This window comes from Echiichthys vipera, assembly GCF_963691815.1.
Source record: "Echiichthys vipera genome assembly, chromosome: X".
NCBI classification, from domain to species: domain Eukaryota; kingdom Metazoa; phylum Chordata; class Actinopteri; order Perciformes; family Trachinidae; genus Echiichthys; species Echiichthys vipera.
Window position 1 is genome coordinate 25,721,100 of NC_139825.1, and position 21,653 is coordinate 25,742,752.

At 40.6% G+C, this 21,653-nt stretch overlaps 1 protein-coding gene across 1 annotated transcript in view; it reads left to right on the top strand.

Moving 5' to 3' along the window:
• Positions 1–1,546: 1,546 nt before the first annotated feature.
• The window catches only part of bsnb (bassoon (presynaptic cytomatrix protein) b), a gene marked incomplete at both ends in the record, with an annotated part of 62,499 nt that continues 42,392 nt past the window's right edge, over positions 1,547–21,653 (top strand). Inside the window, 2 exon segments of the mRNA XM_083939565.1 lie at positions 1,547–1,725; positions 9,881–10,274. Of these exon segments, the coding sequence (XP_083795691.1) occupies positions 1,547–1,725; positions 9,881–10,274 (573 nt within the window).

The following is a 21,653-nucleotide window of genomic DNA, read 5'->3' on the forward strand; positions in this document are numbered from 1 at the left end:
GTTTTGTGACTGTCTCTTGCACGATTGGGTATCACGGTGAAAACAACATCAATAATATCTGGCCACAGAAAGAGATCTGAGTTGGCTTCTTAAGCCATCTAGATCAGAGTATGTGTTTTATTGTAGTGGCCGATGGTGTACACTAGGGAGGGCAATCATTCAGGGATGAGTGGGACCATCTTTGAATTTTCTCCTTTACTACACAGTCAAAGAGACCATTCACATATGGACTTTCTGCAGATGGACTGTGGCACCATGGCTGTACATGTGTATTTAGGTGAATATTTACTATTCTTAGTTTTACTGTATTTTTCTTTATTACTGTATTGTACTGTAACTGTTTTCTATTTAATTTGTAGTAAAATGTGTATAATTTTTCTGAATGTAATAACACATTCATGTGATAGTAATGTTTCACTTGATCCAAATGGGTTAACAGTCTTTTGTAACATAGGACAATTTACCTTTAGATAAATGGAACTTGTGATGGGTAAACCATCAATCTTAACATGACCTTTAAATTCTATCTTGCTGGGACTTAAGGAGGTTTGTATTTTATTTCTGGCAGAGTGGTCAAGTACACGTAGAAGCTTACGTGGGAGTGGGAGAGCCACAAAAACAAAACAAAAAACCAACCTCACAGCTTAAGATGCTGGAGTTAAATAAAACCATGCTGTAGCGTCATGTTGCCATTGTTTGCCTGTAATTTAGTGTAGAAGCACAGACCAAGATCTATAGATTTAGGAATATCAGGCATGCAACTAGCAGTTATTTTCATTATAAATAATTCAATGTTCACTTTTCTTGATTAGTTGATAAATCATTTGGTTTATTCTATATCAGAGAATAGTTAAAAAGGCCATAATTTCCTGAATTTTCCAAAGCCCTATAACTGCTAATTAAGAGTATAACACATCAATTTAGTTTAATATCACAAAAAGACTGATAAAACCAGCACTGTTTATATTTCAGAAGCTGGAACCAAGTTGTATCAGCCTTTTTGTTGAAATGACTTAAACGATTATCTCAATAGTTGCTGTGTAATTGTCTGTTGTTGATTAAACTCATAGATTTTATGACTAAATTATCAGTATATCAAAATAATTTGTAGTGTGGAGCCATGGCTCACAAGAACAAAAAAAATCTAAATGATAAGAATATGAAAAAGCATTGTCACATTTCAAACATGCAGCCAGTGATATGTCATGTTTCCGGTCATTTAGGTTTAAAAAAAAACCAATGGTCTATGACGAGGGAAAGACGGGAATTGAATGAGGGAGGTCCCAGCGGGCTCTCCAGTCATGTGCCACTGAGGGCTCAGAGGCGTGTGCGTGGTGACTTGAGATAACACGAGCGTCGCGAGCGCGCACGCATGAACCACTCGAGTTCCCACCCATTGCGTCAGCGCGCGTGCTCCGTGCGGGATGCTGAATTGTAGGTGATGATGGCGGAAGGGGAGCAGCGCTGAGTTGCATCTGAGTTTTTACCATAGCTGTAGAACCGTCTACAACATCGCTTCTCTCCGTTGAGACCTTCTCCCGAGACGATGGGGAACGAGGCCAGTATGGAAGGGGAGGGACAGGCGGGACAGCCCGGCCCCGCCGTCCCTGCAGCAGGGGCTCCGGCTTCCATTTCAGCACCACCGGACTCTGGACAGCTCATCAAGCCGAGCAATGGAGCGCCTGCCGGAGGAAGTGGGGCTGGACCCGGGCCGGGGATTAACAGGTAGCCGCGATAGCTCGGGACGCTTCTCCGCCAAACTGTGGAGAGAAATCAGGGAGGCAGCGTGGGGGTACGGGTACATCTGTACGGTGTGTGTAGATAGAAAGGCTATATAGGATCAACCGACTGCGTGGAGATAGACTTGAATGGGTGCTTAATTATTTATTTCACTATCCTTGTCAACACAATTCACCACCCCTGTTGAGACTCATTTCTGCTTTTTTTTTTTTTGGCAGCACCACCCTATTTACTCAACGTCAATTTTGTGTCGAAGTCAAATGTAATGTGCACTGCTTTCGATGCAGAATCAACAATAATAGCGTGAATATAGCTTTCAGACGTTTCAGTAGAAATTCATACGCCCGTCTTCACGGTGTCTGTCCTCAGGCATCAGTACTCATTATCATGAATGGATGAGCGACATTTTTCTCCTCGTAGTGAGGCACTGCCAAGTAAATATGAACACTTCAGAAAGGGTCTCACATTAATGCCCCCCCCCCCCCCCCCCCCCCCACCCATACCTTCAGGGGATAAATACATTAGAAATGTAAATGATGCAGACAGATCTCACTGTTGGATGGCTCACTCGGTGCCATTACAGGCTGGTTTCCCTGAACATGCCTCGACATTAAACAACAAAACCGTAAATACAAAGTCATTGTGAGAAATCACCTTCCTGCTGGTCTGTATCCTGATGACAGCGTTATGTAGGGTGACAATGCTACCATCAGACAGCGTCATTGTGAGCTCAGGACCATAACGCATAGGCTGTAGCTGCCTCACTCATCATATCTCAAACCAAATCAATATGCAGCTATGGGGAATTGTTTTTCACCACTATACAGCACAGAAAAATTGGTAATCTCTTCAGGTAGCGAGGTGGATTCATCTCTACATGAGAAATCCAGACAAGTAGCGTAGACATTCGCAGTTATGGTAGCCTTATGTTACAATATATTTTCATTATTTTTGGCAGGTGCGTAATGAAAACTCAATTGTTGTCCTATACCGAGATAATAAATCGGATAAAATATTAACATTCTACAAAATCCACCACAGATAATTTGCTTTTTAATCCCACGTAGTAGCCTGTTGGTCTGTATTTTCTGTGTGTCTGTGTGGGAGGGATTACCCTTCCAACAAGATCTGATATTGCCTTAATTACACAGTTCAACAGTTGTAGACTTGAATCTGCAGACACAGAGGCACAGCTGCATCTCGGATTTGCCACACCTGCCTACAGTCTCTCTGTAATTTCCATTTTAGCCCGCTGTCCAAGAAGATGTATATATATTTCTTTAAGCTACAAACTTTTTTCAATTCTAAAATTCAAGCTGATTCTTTGGAAAATCTGTCTTGCCTGATTCGTTCGATTATAAAGTGATCGTTAGGTATGATGTGGAGCATCATACATGTTCTGACATGTTCTGCCACTGTAACTAGAAAATCATATACCTTTTAATGATATTTAGGTCTGCCTATTTTTATATAAGGGGAAAAATGCTCACTGCTCATCCTGTATATTCACAGTGAGGCAGGTTTAAAGGTTCATAAGTCCCATGTAACCTCATGATTCTTTCCTATCTTGATTTCTCTCCATCTGATGATGGTGAGTACTGAGACAGATCGTGCTAAGAGACAGAAATGGTGAGAGAGAGCATATGATATCGCTAATTGAAATGGTTTTCTTAAGATCAGGGCCTCCACATTCAGTCTGAATCTGCTCCTTTAAATACTCATCCACAAAGAACTTGTGAGAGCGTAAGAAACAATGAGACGGTGGCTGTTTGTAGATAGGAGACTTTCATCTCAATTAAAATGAGTTGCAGTGTTTTATGAATTTGCCTATTCATCTGAATGTGGACATAATTTGCTATGTATAACCATATTCAGAAGTGGGTTCCATATACGCATTTTTTTTTGCTCCATATGATATTTTATTCATCACAGTCAAAAAGCTAAATGTGAGCCCGTATAGGAATCCATGAAGCTATGGGAGTCACCCAACCCTTCTGCTCAACAAAGCACCACAGTGGTTTTCTTCTCTAGTCATAACCACTTTGACTAAGTGCACAGTCATTCCGACCTGATGACCGTAACTGACAAGCATTCTGAATTGTGAGATATGCTGTCTTGTGTCGAAGGCGAGCTCCAGACCAGATATTTCCAGATGTTGACAGAATGTGCTCAATGTGCCATTGCTGTATTATCGTCTCATTGTTTTCTGTCTAACAACAGCTGCACTTGCTCCGTCATGTAACAGCGCATGTCCTAAAGCGCAGAGAGCTACCTGATTCGGTCTTTTCAAACAATGTAAGTCATTCAGTAATATTAATCAAAAGTCCATTACAAACCTGAACAAAGCTATAGTTCATAAAACCCATGAACATACGTCCATGTTCTAAGACAGTGTGCAAACAGGATGCCGTCATCATTAATTTACCTTTAGCAATGAAAGCACTGTTCACTGTGTAGCCTACACACCAAATGGTTATCACAACTCAAACAAATAATGCAAAAGCAGTTCTTATTATTTATGACATTATGACAGCCGTAGGGTACAGAAAATGAATGGCTACCTTTGAGCCTTTGGCAGTGTATCCAAACATTGACATTACCCTTTAATTTAAAAGGCACAAAACTTCATTATATTTTTCTGTGCTAGTTTCATGCATAGCATTTTGCGGCAACAGCTGGAATTTTCTGTTAAAAGTGACTTGAAACACTGAAAATGATTCAAGAAATGCTCCTATTGAATGTGTGTACATTAACTTATATGTGGGTGGTTAAGCTGATTGAGCCATTACATCATACTTCCTCATACTGTAGATCCATCTCAAATATACTGCAACTAAACTATGGCTGAAGCTGAACTCTGATCACTCGTGCTGGTCAGAACGGACACCGTGGTTGGTGTTAAAACTTCATACCCAACTGTCTTGAACTGAAAACTGAAAAACCCAGATGGTTGTTTAACAATGCCGACCACTGTTCTTAATGTATTTCCAGAATCCTCCAAGAGTCTTTTAACCATCTGGTTGAAAAAAATATGTTGTCCGTGGCTGATAAGAAAATATCCTTGTTTTCTAATTCAGGTAGCCACACTGATTTTGTAAAACTCTAGCAAAATATGAATGTGTTATTCTAGATAGATAGATAGATGGATAGATAGATAGATACTTAATTGTCCTTGCATGTAAAACACTACAAACAGCAACAAAATCCACTTAGCAGCATATATAATTATATTGAAAAAAAGAAATATATCTGTAAAAATGTATTCTGTATGTAAAATATTTGAAAGAAACGTCAATTTAGAGATATAACTCATAATAATCTTTAAATTTTGGCTTATGTTGTACAAATCGAGCAAGGTCGTATGTCATTCTGGCTACCATCTCTATATTAATTAGGAAACAGATCTGCAACTTCTTATGATTCAGGTGGTTTGAAACTAATTAAACTAAACTACGGTGCAGCCTGCCACTCATCTGAATGACTCAAACAATCACCATACAAGAAAACATTGCTGTAAAGCTGTAACACAAACCGTGTGGGCCACTTATTGTGATTTTGATTTAGTCTGCTTCATGTGACAAACCTTATGTGACATGCTGCAGAATTTAAAGTTTCAGCTCCAACAGCTCCTGTGTTCACATTTGACCGACATGATGGGACTACATTATCTCTACAGTAATCTCTCCCTCGTTCATGTCTAGGCTGCTCATCAGTTATTTTTTTGAGGGTTTGCCAAACTTGTCTGATACTTAATGATGAAATGGCTTAAAATAATGGAAATAAGAAGGATGGTGGCCTATAACACCTGTGTCAGGAACTGCAATAATTTGTTTAGTGAATATTGTAACAGCCTTGACTTGGATCTGTTTGTCACAGCCTCTGTTACAGGTTTGACTAATTGAAAATCAATGACATCAGTTTTGTGCCTGATTCCTTTTCAGCTGATGTGAATGCAGCACAAATTAGCTGTTTACTAACAACATCAACAAAAAAGGATGCATTTGTCAGCGTTTTTGACAAACACCACTTGAATGTTTGTGAAGACCGAAAAAACTGAAGATGCCCCGTGCACCGCGGTGCCTCTCTCCTGGGTGCCTGCTGATGCACAGTAAACCAAGAAACTTGAAGTTCCAGTGCACACCAGGATATCAGGATTAACATAATACTGTATTACATTAGAATATTGACAAATTACATTAAAAACAAAAAGGAGTTTTACAACATGTAAAATTCATGTTTGGCATATTGCGTCACATGTGTTTAATTACTGCTGAATAGCAGAGAAACAAACAGGTTCACATGACATTCCTCCATAAAATGTAATCAACAATAATAGGCAACAGTAACTACAATTCTACTGTATAAAATTAGATATTAATATAGCCAACATTTACATAAATATACAATTTCGTAAGAGACATAGGTTTCCATAAGATAATGAGGTACATGTAGCCTCATGTCAGAGTACGGTAGAGGATGTGTAGATCTAAAATCCATACATTTCCATCAGATAAATATCAAAGAGTGCATGGATATATCAAAAAATAGTAGAAAAAAATAGAAGATTAGATCAAAAGAAAAAGAGTACCATATGTCACGTTCTCTTTGTCCCACCTGGTAATGGGAGCTAAAGAAAAACACTTTAAAACATTAAACCTTTTGTCTAATATGGAAGGTGTGTGTCGCAGCTGGACAAAATGAAGTCTACCCCGCTGAATAGTTGTGAAAACAGCAGTCCTATGTCAATAAGCATTCATTAATTCATTTTATTTTAGTGATTTATGCTCCACTTGATGGCTTTAACATGCATTTGGCCATCACAAACAAATTATGCATTCAAACATGTTCAAGTCTGATGCACCTCTCTGGTTTGACCTTTACATATTACTAAATGGATGGCAGGAGATAGGTTTCAATCAAAAGCCCTTTGTTTCCAATGACCAGAGGAATAAATCAATAAGAAACATATAGAATCTCCATCATAGGGATACTGATATAGATATACTGTGTTGCTGGGCTAAAATTAAGTACCCGTCTAAGTTTCTCCTGTTCCAAGGGACGTACAGTATTTGACACATCAGATGTCAGTATGAAGCAATGTTTATAAAGGATAATAGAGAGATAGATGTGTACATGTTTTATTTACAAAGTGAATAGATGTTTATTGTTCAGTAAATCCTTTCAAATTGATGAAATTTGTCATCGCTCTCTACCAGCCAATACTTTTATTTATGCTCTTAGAATTGGTATTGTTAGTTACAGCAAGGCATTGGAGCAACACTGCTGGAGGATATGAGAAATGGGCACACCTTTGATTTGATTTTTGCTTATTCTGTATTCAAATTGAAAATGGATTTAACATTATATTTTGATCAAAGTTGTGTCAGGAACCAGAGAGGCAATGTGCTTGCATGCATTAGTGAACCAAATATTGAGTATTGGATAAATAATTACTTTATGTTATCACTTTATTAAAGCCGGTATTCTTTTTTATTTCTTTTATTTCCAAATCGTTATTATGTTTGTCTGTAGGCTATGTCTGCTAAAAACATGTCCACTGTGTTCCTGTTACAACGCAACTACTATCTTTTAAAGGAGTAGTTTGACATATACATGTTCACTTTCTTGCCAATAGCTAGTTAAAGGGACACTGTGTAGCGTTTTAAATAATTTGTTACCTCAAATAAATGTCTTCATTAATAAATAAGTCCGCATTGCCTCATTGGTGTACAATTAACTCTGCCAACAATCTGACTTATCCTCCTGAGTGAATAATTTCGTATCTGTATTTACATAGGACGGGTAAGCTCTATGGAGGCTTCCATGTCCTTCTGGTCTATAAAAAATTATGAACGGCCGAGAGGGACATAAAGCACTAAGTGGTACCGGTAAGGCTAAAAACGTTAGTGGACTGTGGAAGACTGGAGAGGGAGCTCAGCGAGACTCACTTGTCATTGCCCCGGCAAATTTGAAAGCCTGCACTGCACTCTTGTTTATAATTCAAGATCATGCATCATCATACTGCCACACCACAGGAGAAGGAATCCTCACTTTCAAAAAAGCAAAAAAGAGAATTAAAAAGGCAATGTGACCGTACCTGAAGGCCACCATAGATTCTTCTACACGCTTTTAATCTTAACCCAGAACTAGATGATGCTAAATCCTACACAGTGCTACTTTAAATAATTAGAAGATCGATACCACTCTAAAGCCAGTAGCCAGTAGCCAGTTAGCTTAGCATAAAGACTGGAAGCAGGGCGAGTAGTATTGATTTAATTTTTTTATTAACCTTTGGACAGAGCCAGGCTTGCTATTTCCCATTTTCCTGTCTTTAAGCTAGAATAAGAATATTAGATGCTTGCTCTAGCTCAAAAATAAAGCTATACTCTGTAAGATTTTCCCATAGTTAGTTGTCATTTAAGTTACTATCTATCAAAAAGTGGGTTAAAACAATTGTTATTGATCATATGACCCACTAATGAAAACGCTTCTACTTGCCTTTTTCCCCCCCGAGTTTTACAATATCCGTGTCTGTGGCGACATTCCCTTCCTTGTCGTTAATGTTGCCAGGCTACAATTAAAGATAGCTGACAGAGCCAGGCTAGCTGTATCCCCGTTTCCTGTCTTTTTGGGCTAAACTAAGCTAACCAGCCTTCTATTTAGTGGATAGACATAAGAGTGATATCGGTTTTATCATCTAACTCGCTGCAAGACAGACAATAATCTTGTTTCCTAAAGAAATGTTGAACTTGGATATTGTTTTACAGGGAGCTCATATTACAAAAGATTGGCAGCTTACAAACCATTCACTATCCATGTTGTGATAAAGCAAGCAATTTGTACTGCTTTAGACACAAAGCCACAAGTTGTTCTCAGTGGATTCCCATTTGCTGATTGATGAGAATATCTAAAGAAATCTTTTAAAAAGGTTTCTTCCAGTTTAAACTCTTTTTGAGTCTAATTAAGCTATACCCAAGGCTTTGCATAAATCACAAGAGAATCTGCTTGGTGTCTTTGTCATTCAAGTGAGGATTATTATGTGAGGACACAGATACTCCACTTGTCCACTCTGTGTATCAGTATTCTTTAACATTATCCTCAAAAGTTCAATTTAGCCTCAAGTAGAGTGAGAGCTGTGATCCGCACACTGTCAGGACTGTGTTGAATTTCAAATGTAACAGTCCAGTGATGGTTTGAAGAATGCAGGTTGTTCCTGATACGGTCACTACGGTGCACACAGGACTCCCGTGGAACAAGGTTGGAGTTGTACAGCAGCTCATTTTATCTGCTGTGACTTAAAATTGCTAATATGCTCCAATTTAATTCCTTTATTTCCCATTTATTTCCACCATTCTCTCACTGTGTGTATGCAGAGCTGCTGCTGCTGAGACTGTCTTTGAAGATGACAGCCATGACAAAACAAGGTCTAAGTTGTTATGACAGTGGAAATCCTCCATTCCTATTTAACTATTGGCGCTAATGCCCGAGGGCCGGAATGAGCAAGAAAACCAAAAGTTTACATTGCTGTTGTCTGATTCACTAGCTTTGTTCCACCCGAAACACGTCACAGAACAGAACAGCTTCAAAGACTGAAAACAAGCCACAACGAGCACTTCAGAGAAACTTTTAGAGGCAAAATAAAATATTCAACATATGCCTCTCTGTTGGCCAAGGTTTTGAGTAGTCTGATATCACACTATGAACCACAATAAAATCTTTTAATGGCACGTGGATCTTGTGCATCTCACAGCTGAAGGCATCCAACATATACCCCTGAAGCAAACAGGAAAACAGTCTGCTCCTTCTTGAAGTTAAATAGAGATCACTGATATAAAAACCTGGTAAATGATACTTGTGAAATGTGTTTCTTACGGGAGACAGATGTCAGTGTTCTGGTACAAGAGTTTGAAATGTGTGTGTGTGTGTGTGTGTGTGTGTGTGTGTATATATGTGAATGTGTATATGTATGTGTATGTGTGTGTGTGTGTGTGTGTGTGTGTGTGTGTGTATTTTGGATGTTAGATTAACTTTTGTGCTGACTGAAGAGAACTGTCTGAGGAGTTTAAAGACGACCGAGTGTAGGGAATTGTGTGTTACCAATTGTAATACAACTTTGTGTTCTCTTTATCACTTCTACCAGACCACCTCCGTCAGACCCGGGACCTAAAGCAGGAGTGCAGAGTGGTCATGGCACAGGGGACAGGTTGGCCTCCCACGACACCCCTCAGCACGCTGCACCTCAAGGAGAGCAGTATGGCCAGGGTCATTTGGCCAGAAAGAGTCTACATGTGGATGTGGGTAGCAGCAAGACTGGGAGGTCCCCCTCCGTGTCCCCAGACCGAGGCAGTGTCCCCACATCCCCTTACTCTGTGCCACAAATTGCTCCCATGCCCAGCAGCAAACTGTGCCCCGTCTGTAAAACCACCGACCTGATGGGCACTGGAGACGACAAGCCGAACTTCAACACTTGCACACAGTGCTGCAACAAGGTGTGCAGCCAGTGTGGCTTCAATCCCAACCCTCACCTCACAGAGGTAAGCAGTGTGTCCACAATGATAATACCAGTGTTATAGGGATAATTTTCTATTCCCCCCCAGTTCTATAATAGTTTACCAAACAACCAATCCAATACATAAAGCATACCTGGTGCGTAAAATAAGCCGACACTGTTTGCTGTCCTGAATTACAAACCATGTCAACGTCTGCCATGGTGCATTCACATGGAAAACACTACCACAAAATGATAAAAGAAACAAAAAACAAAACTGTTAACAATTGAACACACAAACAAGTTCAGAATGAATTCAGCTATGCGATATTATAGACGGCCTGAAGGCTAAAGAGAAGAGAAGCAGAGAAGGCTGTGTGACGTAGACTTACTAAGCACATGGGCTCTGTATAAAACCCATAATACAAATATTTTACAATCTGTCTACGACAACCAGGGTATTCTTCCTTATAGTCCTTGCCATTGTGATCAGACGGACAGTATAATTCTTACAGTTTTTAATTTTTAACTTGCTTCCTACCAACTGTATGCTTATATATAAGCACATCAACAGGAAGCGAGTGTGCCTTTATAAAGGTTGATCAAAGTGGGTGATTCTGGTGCTTCATTTTGATTTGAATTGTCCTGTGGTAATTATTTCGGATTGACATTTGTGAGTAATGTCATTCATGACTGTTATGAAGTTGGCTGTGACTGGCTCACAGGCTGGATTGCACCAACAGAAACTGAGCGAGGATGTGAATTAGCTGCACTCTGATTGAGAACTGTGAACTTCTAGTTATTGTTTGCCTTGATTGATGAAGTGTTAAATGATCTGATGGGCTCATGATCTCACATCCCCAAAGACCTGGTTATCACACAATTCGGTAACATATTGGCCACTTCCTATTAGCAGTAATGAATCGTAAGCCCTTATCTTGAGTAAGTGCCACGTTCCTTTCCAGCTGATGCTCATTGTAAATGCACACAACACTTGAACAAAACTGGATCCATCCTTTCTGACAGGCACGAGTGAGCATCCAAATCCTGCCCAGAGATTCTCCCAAACAAAGCTTTTTTATAACACAACATAGAATATACAACACATCTCCCCATCATCCACAATCATTCATATGCATCTAAACAGTCACCACTGTTCACAGGTAGCTGAGAAAGCCTATTGCCTTCCTCCTAAAATAAATCACTTGCCTAATTTGAATTAGGCTATGCTTCGATGTTACTGTGAGTCAAGTGTGGCTGTGTCATCTGTCACAAAGTTTCACATCAACTCCAATGAGTCATGTTGCAGCCAAGATGCAATGTCAGTTAAGCTTGCCTACAGGCTATCAGAACAACTGATAAATACCAGATTCAGGGGTTAAATGTTTTGTTGATGGGTGCATGTAAATGTATGGACTAATGTGTTTTTTTGGTGTGTGAGTGTGTGTGTGTGTGTGTGTGTGTGTGTGTGTGTGTGTGTGCGTGTGTGTGTGTGTGCGTGTGTGTGTGTGTGTGTGTGTGTGTGTAAGGTTGGATACACGCTTGCATGAGTGCATTGTGTGTATAAGATGGGGAGATGGAAGGACTAGAAAGAAATGCGTGGATCAAACTGGAGACAGACAGTAGAGAATAGATCATGACAGGAAGTGAAGGAGAGCATGGCAGTAAAGGGAACTGCGGAGGTGGGTGTTGTGGGTATTTTTTAGCTCAGCCTTGGTGAGCTTGTCAGATGCTGACAGGGAAAAAGACTCTGAGGGAAAAGCGCCCAGCCTCTGGAGACCTGAAGATTTACCCCCCTAACCTATTTAGCATGGATTGGGCTTTTGCCTCACTGCTGCAGATCTAACATAGCCTTTTCACTCATCAGTGAAATTGATGATGGCTATGTTGCTGCCGATCAAGGTGATGATATTGTTGAAGGCGGCAGTGACTGGAATTACGATTACAGTGATGGCGAGGACATACCGGGAGCAGATATTGTTAGACTCGTGATGAAGCGGAGGCAGACTTTTAGAATTTTCTAGGATCACATTTGTTTGTACATTTGATGTTTCGACTGAAAAATAACCTGTGCCGTTCTCTATCAAAGACAGCGTCTCATTGAATGCAGTTCCAGGACTGTCTCTGGATTATAACACATGCTCAGTCCGTGCTCATGTCCTGCTTTGTCAGAGATGCGTTTCTATTTACAAATAGTTTACAGACACTAATTGAACTGTACCAGATTATTGGATAATAGGAACAAAATCTGTAAATGAAGAGGATTTTTCCTCAAATTACAGAAAGATGCAGCGCTGGCTAAATTGTTGAGGGGGGAGTTTCCATACTGGTATATGTTAGGTTACGATTATTTGCCACAAAGTCCCAAATGGTATCTCTTGCACAGTATCAAAAGTACAAGTAATTTTTTTTGTTGCACTTAACAAGAAGCCACCATATCAGTTAACTTTCTCATGAAAACAATCTCTGTTCAATATCAACCAATTTATTAAATTATATTAAGGATAACAATTGTTAAAGTACAAGTTGGAGTTGTGTTAAACTGCCTGGCGACAAATGCTATGCAATATGACAGGGCTGTCAGTCAAGCTGAGACGACGAGATCTATTTAAAAATGTTGGCTGAGAACGTGCAAGCAATCATACACGTAGGCATTTACGTATGTGTGCGCACTATATCGACAACAGCATGATGAAAAAATATCGCTTTAAATTTTTTTTTTTGAAGGTTGTGTTTTATTACAAAACGTTGTGATGAAAGAGGGAAGGAGAAAGGCAGACAGAGTCAAACGAGACAGCCATAGACAGACTCGGAGATGGAGAATAAAACAACAAAGAACAAGAGCTCAGAGAAACAGTGTTCTTCCACCACCATACAGGGGAACATCTGCTTTATAATTGGTCCAATTTCTATTTATAGATCCTACCCTCCTTCTGTCTACGATGGCCTGGTCCTGAGAAGCCACAGCTGAGAGTGAGAGAGAGAGAGAGAGAGAGAGAGAGAGAGAGAGAGAGAGAGAGAGAGAGAGAGAGAGAGAGAGAGAGAGAGAGAGAGAGAGAGAGAGAGAGAGAGAGAGAGAGAGAGAGAGAGAGAGAGAGAGAGAGAGAGAGCTGTATGGTGGCAGGGGGAGACAGAACAGTAGAGATGCAACACTACTACTAATTCAGCTCCAAGTACCACCAATACAAAAATATGCTAAATATATATATATACTTTTGTTTGAAAAGTGTCTTGGTACAACTTCTTTTTCTAGAACCAACAATCCCACATGCCGAGGAGCAGTTTTAACAAATGCTCCCACACAAAAGACTGCAGAGGCACTCTTTGTATCTCTTTCTCCCTGATCAAAATATATCAGGTAGGTGGCCAAACCGACAGTTGCACTAGATATATTTAGAAACCAACCCAGGAAATGTGGGATTTATTTTGACTCCAAAATGCAATATGTTACGTTTAAAACATTGCCAACTAAGATTACACAAACTTATATTTCATTTATTTAGTATAGATAATTTTATTTAGAAAGGTATTCATATTTTCTGAGTTAAAGCTACAGGAATCAATCTTTTTAAATTAGCAATAGATAACATGACTTCGTGCAGGTGAAAAGGGTTCCCTCCTAGTGATGAATCCACAGACTGCAGACCTCCACCAAGGTCCCTATCTTACAATGTTAATGCAGTGTGAATGTTTCCGGTCAGGAACTCACTTTTTCACAGTATTCCGGCACCACATGAATGCAGTACAAATGTCTCCCAAAGTTAACGAAGGTGAAATAAAATTTGCGAATCTGCCCCGTTATTTGGATCTGCCCCCTTCCACTAAGTTTTATGAAATTTGTTTTTTTTTCCATAATCCTGCTGGTAAACAGACAAACATACAACAGATTAATCGAGCCCAAAACATTACCTCCTTGGTGGAGGTAATTATCACCTGGCTCAACAGTTCCCGTCAGCTCTACGGAGCATTTTAGCGTCCTTCAGCTCATTGTTGTCCCCCACTGTTTTGATTCGACTCCCCCATTTCCAGTTGCAGCAGGCAGCTTTTGTCAGTGAAACATCTCAGATAAACCCACTGTACTTTACCTGTCAAGCACCAAATGGTAGATAGACATAACTAGAGAGAGACTAACTAGTGAACATAGTGGAGCATTTAGCAGCTAAAGAACCAGGTGTTTCACTCAGGAGTTGATGGCAGAAAAGTTGAAAGCAGAGTGAATGTTGGACCAACTTTTGACAGGTGGCCAGAAAAACGATTAGGAAGGAATACTAATGTTGCTTTGTTCACTTGTTCCATTGCCCTCAAGTGTTCAAGGTGCTGCTTTGAGGTCAACAAGTCCTCCAACTTGTATGGCCATGTAGGTCATTTGTTCCTACCCTCTAATAGGACCCACCGGACCTCCTGGGTGAAAGTCCTGTGTTTTTTTGACTCATCCAACTACCCCGAACTCTTCCCTACATCAACTTAATGGCTTTTTATACTACGTCACCTGATTTTCTCCTTTGCACTGACCATACACTAACTACATCCACTAGATGTGACTAGACTAGTTTCTCAAGTGGGGTACACCTACCCCTCAAAAAGACGCAGCTCAAATAAAGTTATGTCTGAGTGTTATTGCATGATGACAAAAAATTATTTGCCATGAATTCAGTGATGGATTCTAAACATTTGAAATGCAGCATTTAAGTGTTTTTCAGTTACAAAGTTATTCAGTAAATCAGACACTGATGCGGCAGCGCTGTAGCCTTTTTTCCCCCAAAAAATGTGTGTTTCATGGTCAGTGAGGACTAGAGGTTATTGCCACTATAAACGTAGATATGGTTCGTAATAAACTGCTTGTACAGATGACCTATGAGGTAATTTTTCAGGGGGAAGAACAGTCTTTTTAAGGATGTCCTTTGCTGGTAAATTAAAAACTTTGATTGTAGTTCATAAATAGTTTTCCAGCTGCACTCTTTTTGTAAAATAAGGTATTTAGCTATAACAGCTACTATGAGTCAGTCTGTTGATCAGTCAGTCAAATGTTTTAGCCCCCTCTAACCTGCACATGAACAGCTGTGTGATACAGACTTATAGTAAGATGCCTCTCAGATAGAGAAAGGGTGCTTTAGCTGATAAGCACTTTAATGTTGCCCAGGTTCCTATCCCAAGGCCCCAAGCTGCTACTGGCTGCTACAGTAACACCAACCTAGGAGAACATGCTGTTCATAATGTCATGAGTCAAAATGTTGTTATTTTTTCAATGTGTTCTTAAAGGTGACTTTTTAGGTTGTTAGTGTCTCACGTACATTATTGATCTTAATTTTAACGTTAACTTCTAAAGTCTTCCAGAGTTTACTGCTTGCCTCAAAGTGAGAGGTCCTTGAGTTTTTTTCAATTGCATGCACATTGTTGATATACAGTAAGTGACCACTTAACATTACACAACTAACATCAATGGTCTGATATTCCTTAGAGGGTCCATAGGTGAACAAATAAACAAAAAATAAATATAAACTAAAATTATGTGGTCATATCATTGAAGGATAAGTCCATTATACCTCAAGGGGGCCAGAGCCTGGTTCCCAATCCCCTCAAATTCATTGGGATATTTAGCCTTCAACATCTCTAATCCCCCTCTAACTTTGCATGATGTGACACAAGAGATTCAATGGCAGAGTCGGCGAGGTGGAAGACAATAAGGTTGTTACATGGATCTCTCACTTATTGTCTTGAGCTTCACATATGTTGAAGTTCAATGTTAGCGAAGGGCAGCATGTGTGTGATGAATGTAGGGAATCAGGATGTGATTTCTCGAGATTTACTCACAAAAAGTCCAAATGTTTCTTATTTGGAAATACTATTCTAGTTGATGTTGAAAACATTGATAATAATAAATTGAATCATGTTGTTTGTGAAACTAACTACTAATCATTAAAGGTTCGTTGTTTGATTATTTGTGAGGAGAATGTGAGCTGTAGTTTAATTCTTGGTTTCTCACTGTTGTCAGCCTGCCTGTGTGTCATTTACTGAGTTAGCTACTGAGGCTCTTCCCTATAACACATATGATACAATATGTACATTATATACATATTATATAATTTGATCGTTATTATGTAGGTATAAAACAAATATGTTGGAGTTTAAATTTGAATGTTTTATTAATTATACGCATGCACATATTATCAATACCTGAACAGTCCGACTTCTTGGCACCTGATGTTTTGGAAATTAAATATAGGTTATCTTAACACATAATCTTAAGAATAAACATTTATTCATATTTAGTATTTAAAAAGTTCTCATCCTATTGACTGTAAATCATTTCATGTACATGTGAGGCAGCAAACTAAATCAACTAAATCAAAATATAGAAAAGTTTGTGTTTGGTGACAGTGTTTCATATTGTGTGCGCACAGACTAGGGCTTTAAGTGGACAAACAGTATGAACTGGGTCAGGAATCCAGCTGAGACGCTACATGCTGTATATACCAAAATATTTTGCAATGAGAACTGCCAGACACTAAATCTGGGGCACTGGTTTCATTTTGACAACGTAACTCACCAAATTTAGACTCCCAGCTTGCTGTAGTCAGTTGTGCTGTGGTCTCCAGCAGGGAGTAATAGGATAGATAGTGCACCTGTGTTTCTTCAGTCCTTTGTTGCTACTGTAATACAGTAAAACAGGATAAACACAGCAGCGTCACTGTTACACCTTTTGAGAGATACTGAAGTGATTTGTTTGTAGGCGTCTATAGTTTTTTTATGTAAAAGTCACTTTTTAGACTTCTACCAACAACTATAACTGTACTAAAAACATGTTCTTATATTTATATGTTGTTGTTTATATACTGTATTTCTGATCAGACCATAAAATTATATCCTATTTCACGGGTGAATAAAAACACAATCTAATGCCATCCAATACAAGATTGCCTTTATATTTAATACTCTCATAAAGCTTATGATATCCATTTTTGTTACTGAGACTGTATCACAAAGGCATGGTTATGGTAATGTTTATAATTTGCGGTGATGTGTATCGCTATTTTTGTTGTCTATTATCCAATAATAGCTACACTGTACAGTAATTAATACAGTATTCAAGTAAGAAACAGCACAGCATGTAGCCTTAAACATTACAGCTGTGAAGAGGATTATGACAGTCTCAACAAAAATCAATATTAAAAGCTTCTCAAAGGTAGCAACGTGTCATCCGTTCAGTATTTCTTTAGATTACTCTTTACAGGTGTTTATTACATGGTGTCCATCTCTTGTACTATACATTATGATATAATTTTATACAGTACCACTCTGCACTACTTTCCAGCGTCCTCAATAACACAGTGGCTCCCCACTGGGCCTGACACTGCACCAGCTCAACCAACAACATTCATAATTTTTTACTTGTTTTGCTTTCTTTTTATGAACACCCCGTTTAGGTGTAAAACAGATGTGTTTTATTAACATTGTACCTATGTAGTTGTTTGTAGCATTGACTGGGTGAGTAGAGGCTGAAAAAGACAAATTGACAGGGACAGAAAGAGACAGACTGAGAGAGCGAGAGAGAAAGAGAGAGGGAGGCGTTGGGAGGAATTTCAATGTCTTTTGGCCCAATTTGCAAGGAATTGATGAACCGCTGCATTCCAAGCATCCTGATTCCCAAACTGCAGTGCTCAGCTGCTGTACGTACTGCATGGTTATACCGCATTGTGATCTCTGAGACAGAGCTTCTTCCTTTGATTCTGTCTCAGAGCGTGTTCTTTCCAAGCTCTTATGATGAATGATGGAGTGCATGATGTCTCAATCTTCAATGCAACCTGGAGAAGCGTGGCTAACTGTGTGCACCTGAATGATGTATGCAATGTTACATCTTCTAACATTGAGAGAGAGAGAGAGAGAGAGAGAGGGGGGGGGGGAGTGAGTGAGTGTATGGAGTGATGTGAAAAGACATTAAAAACAAATTAAAATCAAGACCCAGGCTGTTAAAATGTCCCGGGATGCACCAGGATAAAGGTCTCCTCTGGCCCAGTCAGTAATCTTTGGATAAACTGCAGCCTGAAGGCAGCGCCTCTGCTGGCCCTGGCCACCCTCCTCCTTAGGAAGGAAGAGGACACTCTGTGGGACCCAGTGCATCCTGTCCCAAAAGAAATCAATTAAAACCTGTTGAACCTCTGCCAGGAGAGAAACTGGGGGATCGACACAGGACAGCCGGTGCCACAGGGCGGACGAGACCAGGTTGTTCAGGATCAGGGTGCGACCTCTGTATGACATTTTTGGTAAAAGCCATTTCCACTTGTTGAGGCGCCCCTTCTCCTTCATGACAACATTTTCACAGTTTTTCTTTTCATGGGTCTCGTCCCCAGAAAGACCCCAAGATATTTGAGTCCTCCTCTTTTCCAGTGTAGGCCCCAGGCAGCCTGAGCTGATCCCCCAGCTTCTCCCCAACCATCAGAGCATCGCTCTTCCCCCAGTTCACCTTTGCCGAAGAAATAAAACAAAAGTCCTTCACAGTATCAGTTAAAACATCTATATCTCTTTGTGTATTGACAAACACAATAAGGTCATCATCATAAACAGACAGTTTAAAAGACACATCACACTGGGGGAAACACACACATTTAAATTGTTCCTATGTTTATGGAGCAGAGGCTCGATGGCCAGAGAGTACAACATCCCAGAGAGAGAGCAGCCCTGCCTCACCCTCTCTGGACGCCAAACGGAGCACTCAACCCGCAATTTATCTTCAGGACACTCACAATGTCACTATAGAGAACCCGGATCATAAAGCCTTGGTTGAACCCAAAGGCAGCCAGAGTCTGCCATAAATACTGGTGTTCAACCCGGTCAAAAAGCCTTTTCCTGGTCTATGGAAATAAGATAAATAGAGTTTCTACAGCCAATGAACTGGAGAGGTCCAAATTAAAGTGACAGTATCACTTATCAACCTGCTGGGCACACAGTAGGTCTGGTCAGGGTGGATGACGGACGCCATCACCTACCTCAGTCTCAGGGCTAGAGCTTTGGACAGGATTTTATAATTTGTGCACAGCAGCGAGACCGGCCTCCAGTTCTTTAGGTCTTGTAGGTCTCCATTCTTTGGCAGCAGGGTTATGACGGCCCTCCTGATCAGAGCTCCCTGTGCTGAGACGCCCAGCAGGTTGGCTATGGCCGATTTTTTTTTTAACTTGAGGGAGTCTAAATGCCTTCGATCTCTTGTAGAAGCTGCTAAAGACTGCAGTTCTCCTACCTGTCTCTCCAGATCCTTCATTGACCGGGTTAAGTCTCTTGTGACATTGTGATTGAACTGCTGGTAAAGTTGTTTGATTTGGGTTTTCCCACAATCCCACCACTGCTGAAATGCTGGGAAGGCAGGCCTGCTCTCTCTGTGGGAAAACCAGAACAACTTAAAAGCAGTTCTAAAAGCCTGGTCTTTTAAAAGGGTTGTGGTAAAATGCCAATAGGCGCTCTTTAAACTAACATTTTTAATAAAAACAGAGCAGGAGACAAGACAGTGATCAAAAACACCTTTTAAAAATATTAAAATGGTGTTTAATACAATAGAGGCGGCCCAGTCTGGCCAGAGATAAAAGGTTTCCCCTTGTGTGACTCCAGGTGTACTGTCTGTGATTACTGTTAAAAACCCTCCACAGGTCAGACAGCTCGTGCTCTTCTATCAGTCTGATCCTGTGGGATGAAGCAAGGTGTGGTTCTCGATGATTCCTGTCTAAGGTTGGATCAACTGTGCAGTTAACCCCCCCCCCCCCCCCCCCCCCCCCCTAAAAACATAAAATCATCACTACCACCAGCTCTAACAGTATCGCTTAAAATGTTTAAAAATGCCACCCTATCCACCCCACTGGTGGGCGTGTAGATATTTAAAAACACAAGCTTCACATTCTCAAAAACAGCAGTGACCTTTAATAAAACACCTGGGATGATTTTCTCAGTGACACACGAAACAGGTAAAAAACTTCTGGCAAATAAAATCCCCACCCCTCCACTGAGACTGGGCTTATGGCTTAAAATCACCTCCCACTTAAAAGCCATCCTCCAGTCACTCTCATTGTCTACTGAGCTGTGGTTTTCCTGTACAAGCATCATGTCTATTCTCCTCATCTCCATCAGTTTAAAAAGAGCAGCTCTTTTAAAATCAGCCCTGGCTCCGTTCAGATTTAAAATGCTGATGTTAAAATCCTGGAGGAAAGCTTAAAAAGAACACAACAGTGATAAAACATCACCACCTTTGTTTAAAAATCATCTTCATCATCAGTGATTTATGCTTTCACTCTAACTAATAATTTTCTTAAACCATACATTTCTTTGTCTGTGAGCACTTCCCAGACTTCCTGGTGAGAGGCCGGGCTGACTGAATGAACAGTCTCAGGTCATCAAAATTGTCCTCCACTGCAGGAAGTCTGGCACCTTTTGTGATCTCTAAAAACTTTTTAATATCTTCAGGAGAGTACAGATTGTGAGTTTGCTGCTCCTATTGAGTGAGGCAGAAGTCACTCTCTGACTCTGCAGCAGCTTTCACCTCTTTCACAACTCTCCTGTTCTTTGATGTTGACTCTACACACTCATGATTTTTCCTCTTTTGAGAGATTTTTTAAATCTCCTCATCAGACATGCTCCGCTGTTCTCATTACAACTATCTGTTTGTCTGTTTTCCTCACTCGTTTTTTGTTTTCCGGTTTCAGACCTTTCATAAGATTCAAAGTGACTGAAGCGCTAACGGGGTCGACCACGACCCCCGAAGGCTCTGCAACCTCCACGGGCGTCAGGGCATCCACCGCTGCCGCTGCAGACAGCGGAGCGCCCCCCGGCACTCCGCGTCCGCAGCGGCAGCGGTTGGCCGCCGCCCTGCCCCTCCTGCTGGGCAGGAGCGGACTAAATGCCCCTCAGCTCCGCAACCAAAACACTTCATGGTCTCTGATGAAGCGAAGACCATGTAGGTAAAACCCTCCACTTTAAAGGAAAAGGACAGGTTGAGATCACTTGTCGTGTCTTTGAGGATCATGTACACCTGTCTCTGGCGACACACGACAGGCTTCAGCTGTGGGGACTTGCAGCCCAAAGACACCATTTTTATCGGAGAGACCAGCTGGCCTTAGCGAGACAACTCTTTAGCCAGCACTTCATTCTTAATGAACGGCGGAGCATCAATAGCAACAATCGCTCCGTTCATGCAGGGGGGCAGACTTAATGCTGCCGTAACCCACCACCTCTCCCACTGCTAACCCTGCTTCCTCCACAGAGCATAGCACCGCGGGGATCAGTTTGATGGCATGACGGCGAGTCAGCCTTTCAGCCGGCATGGTACCAAACAAAGTTGTTTTTACCACCACCAAAATACCAAACACAACAAAAAAAAAACAACAAAAAAACTCACTCAACCACTGAAAAAACACCCCGCTTTCAGCACTCAGTCCTCCATTCAGAG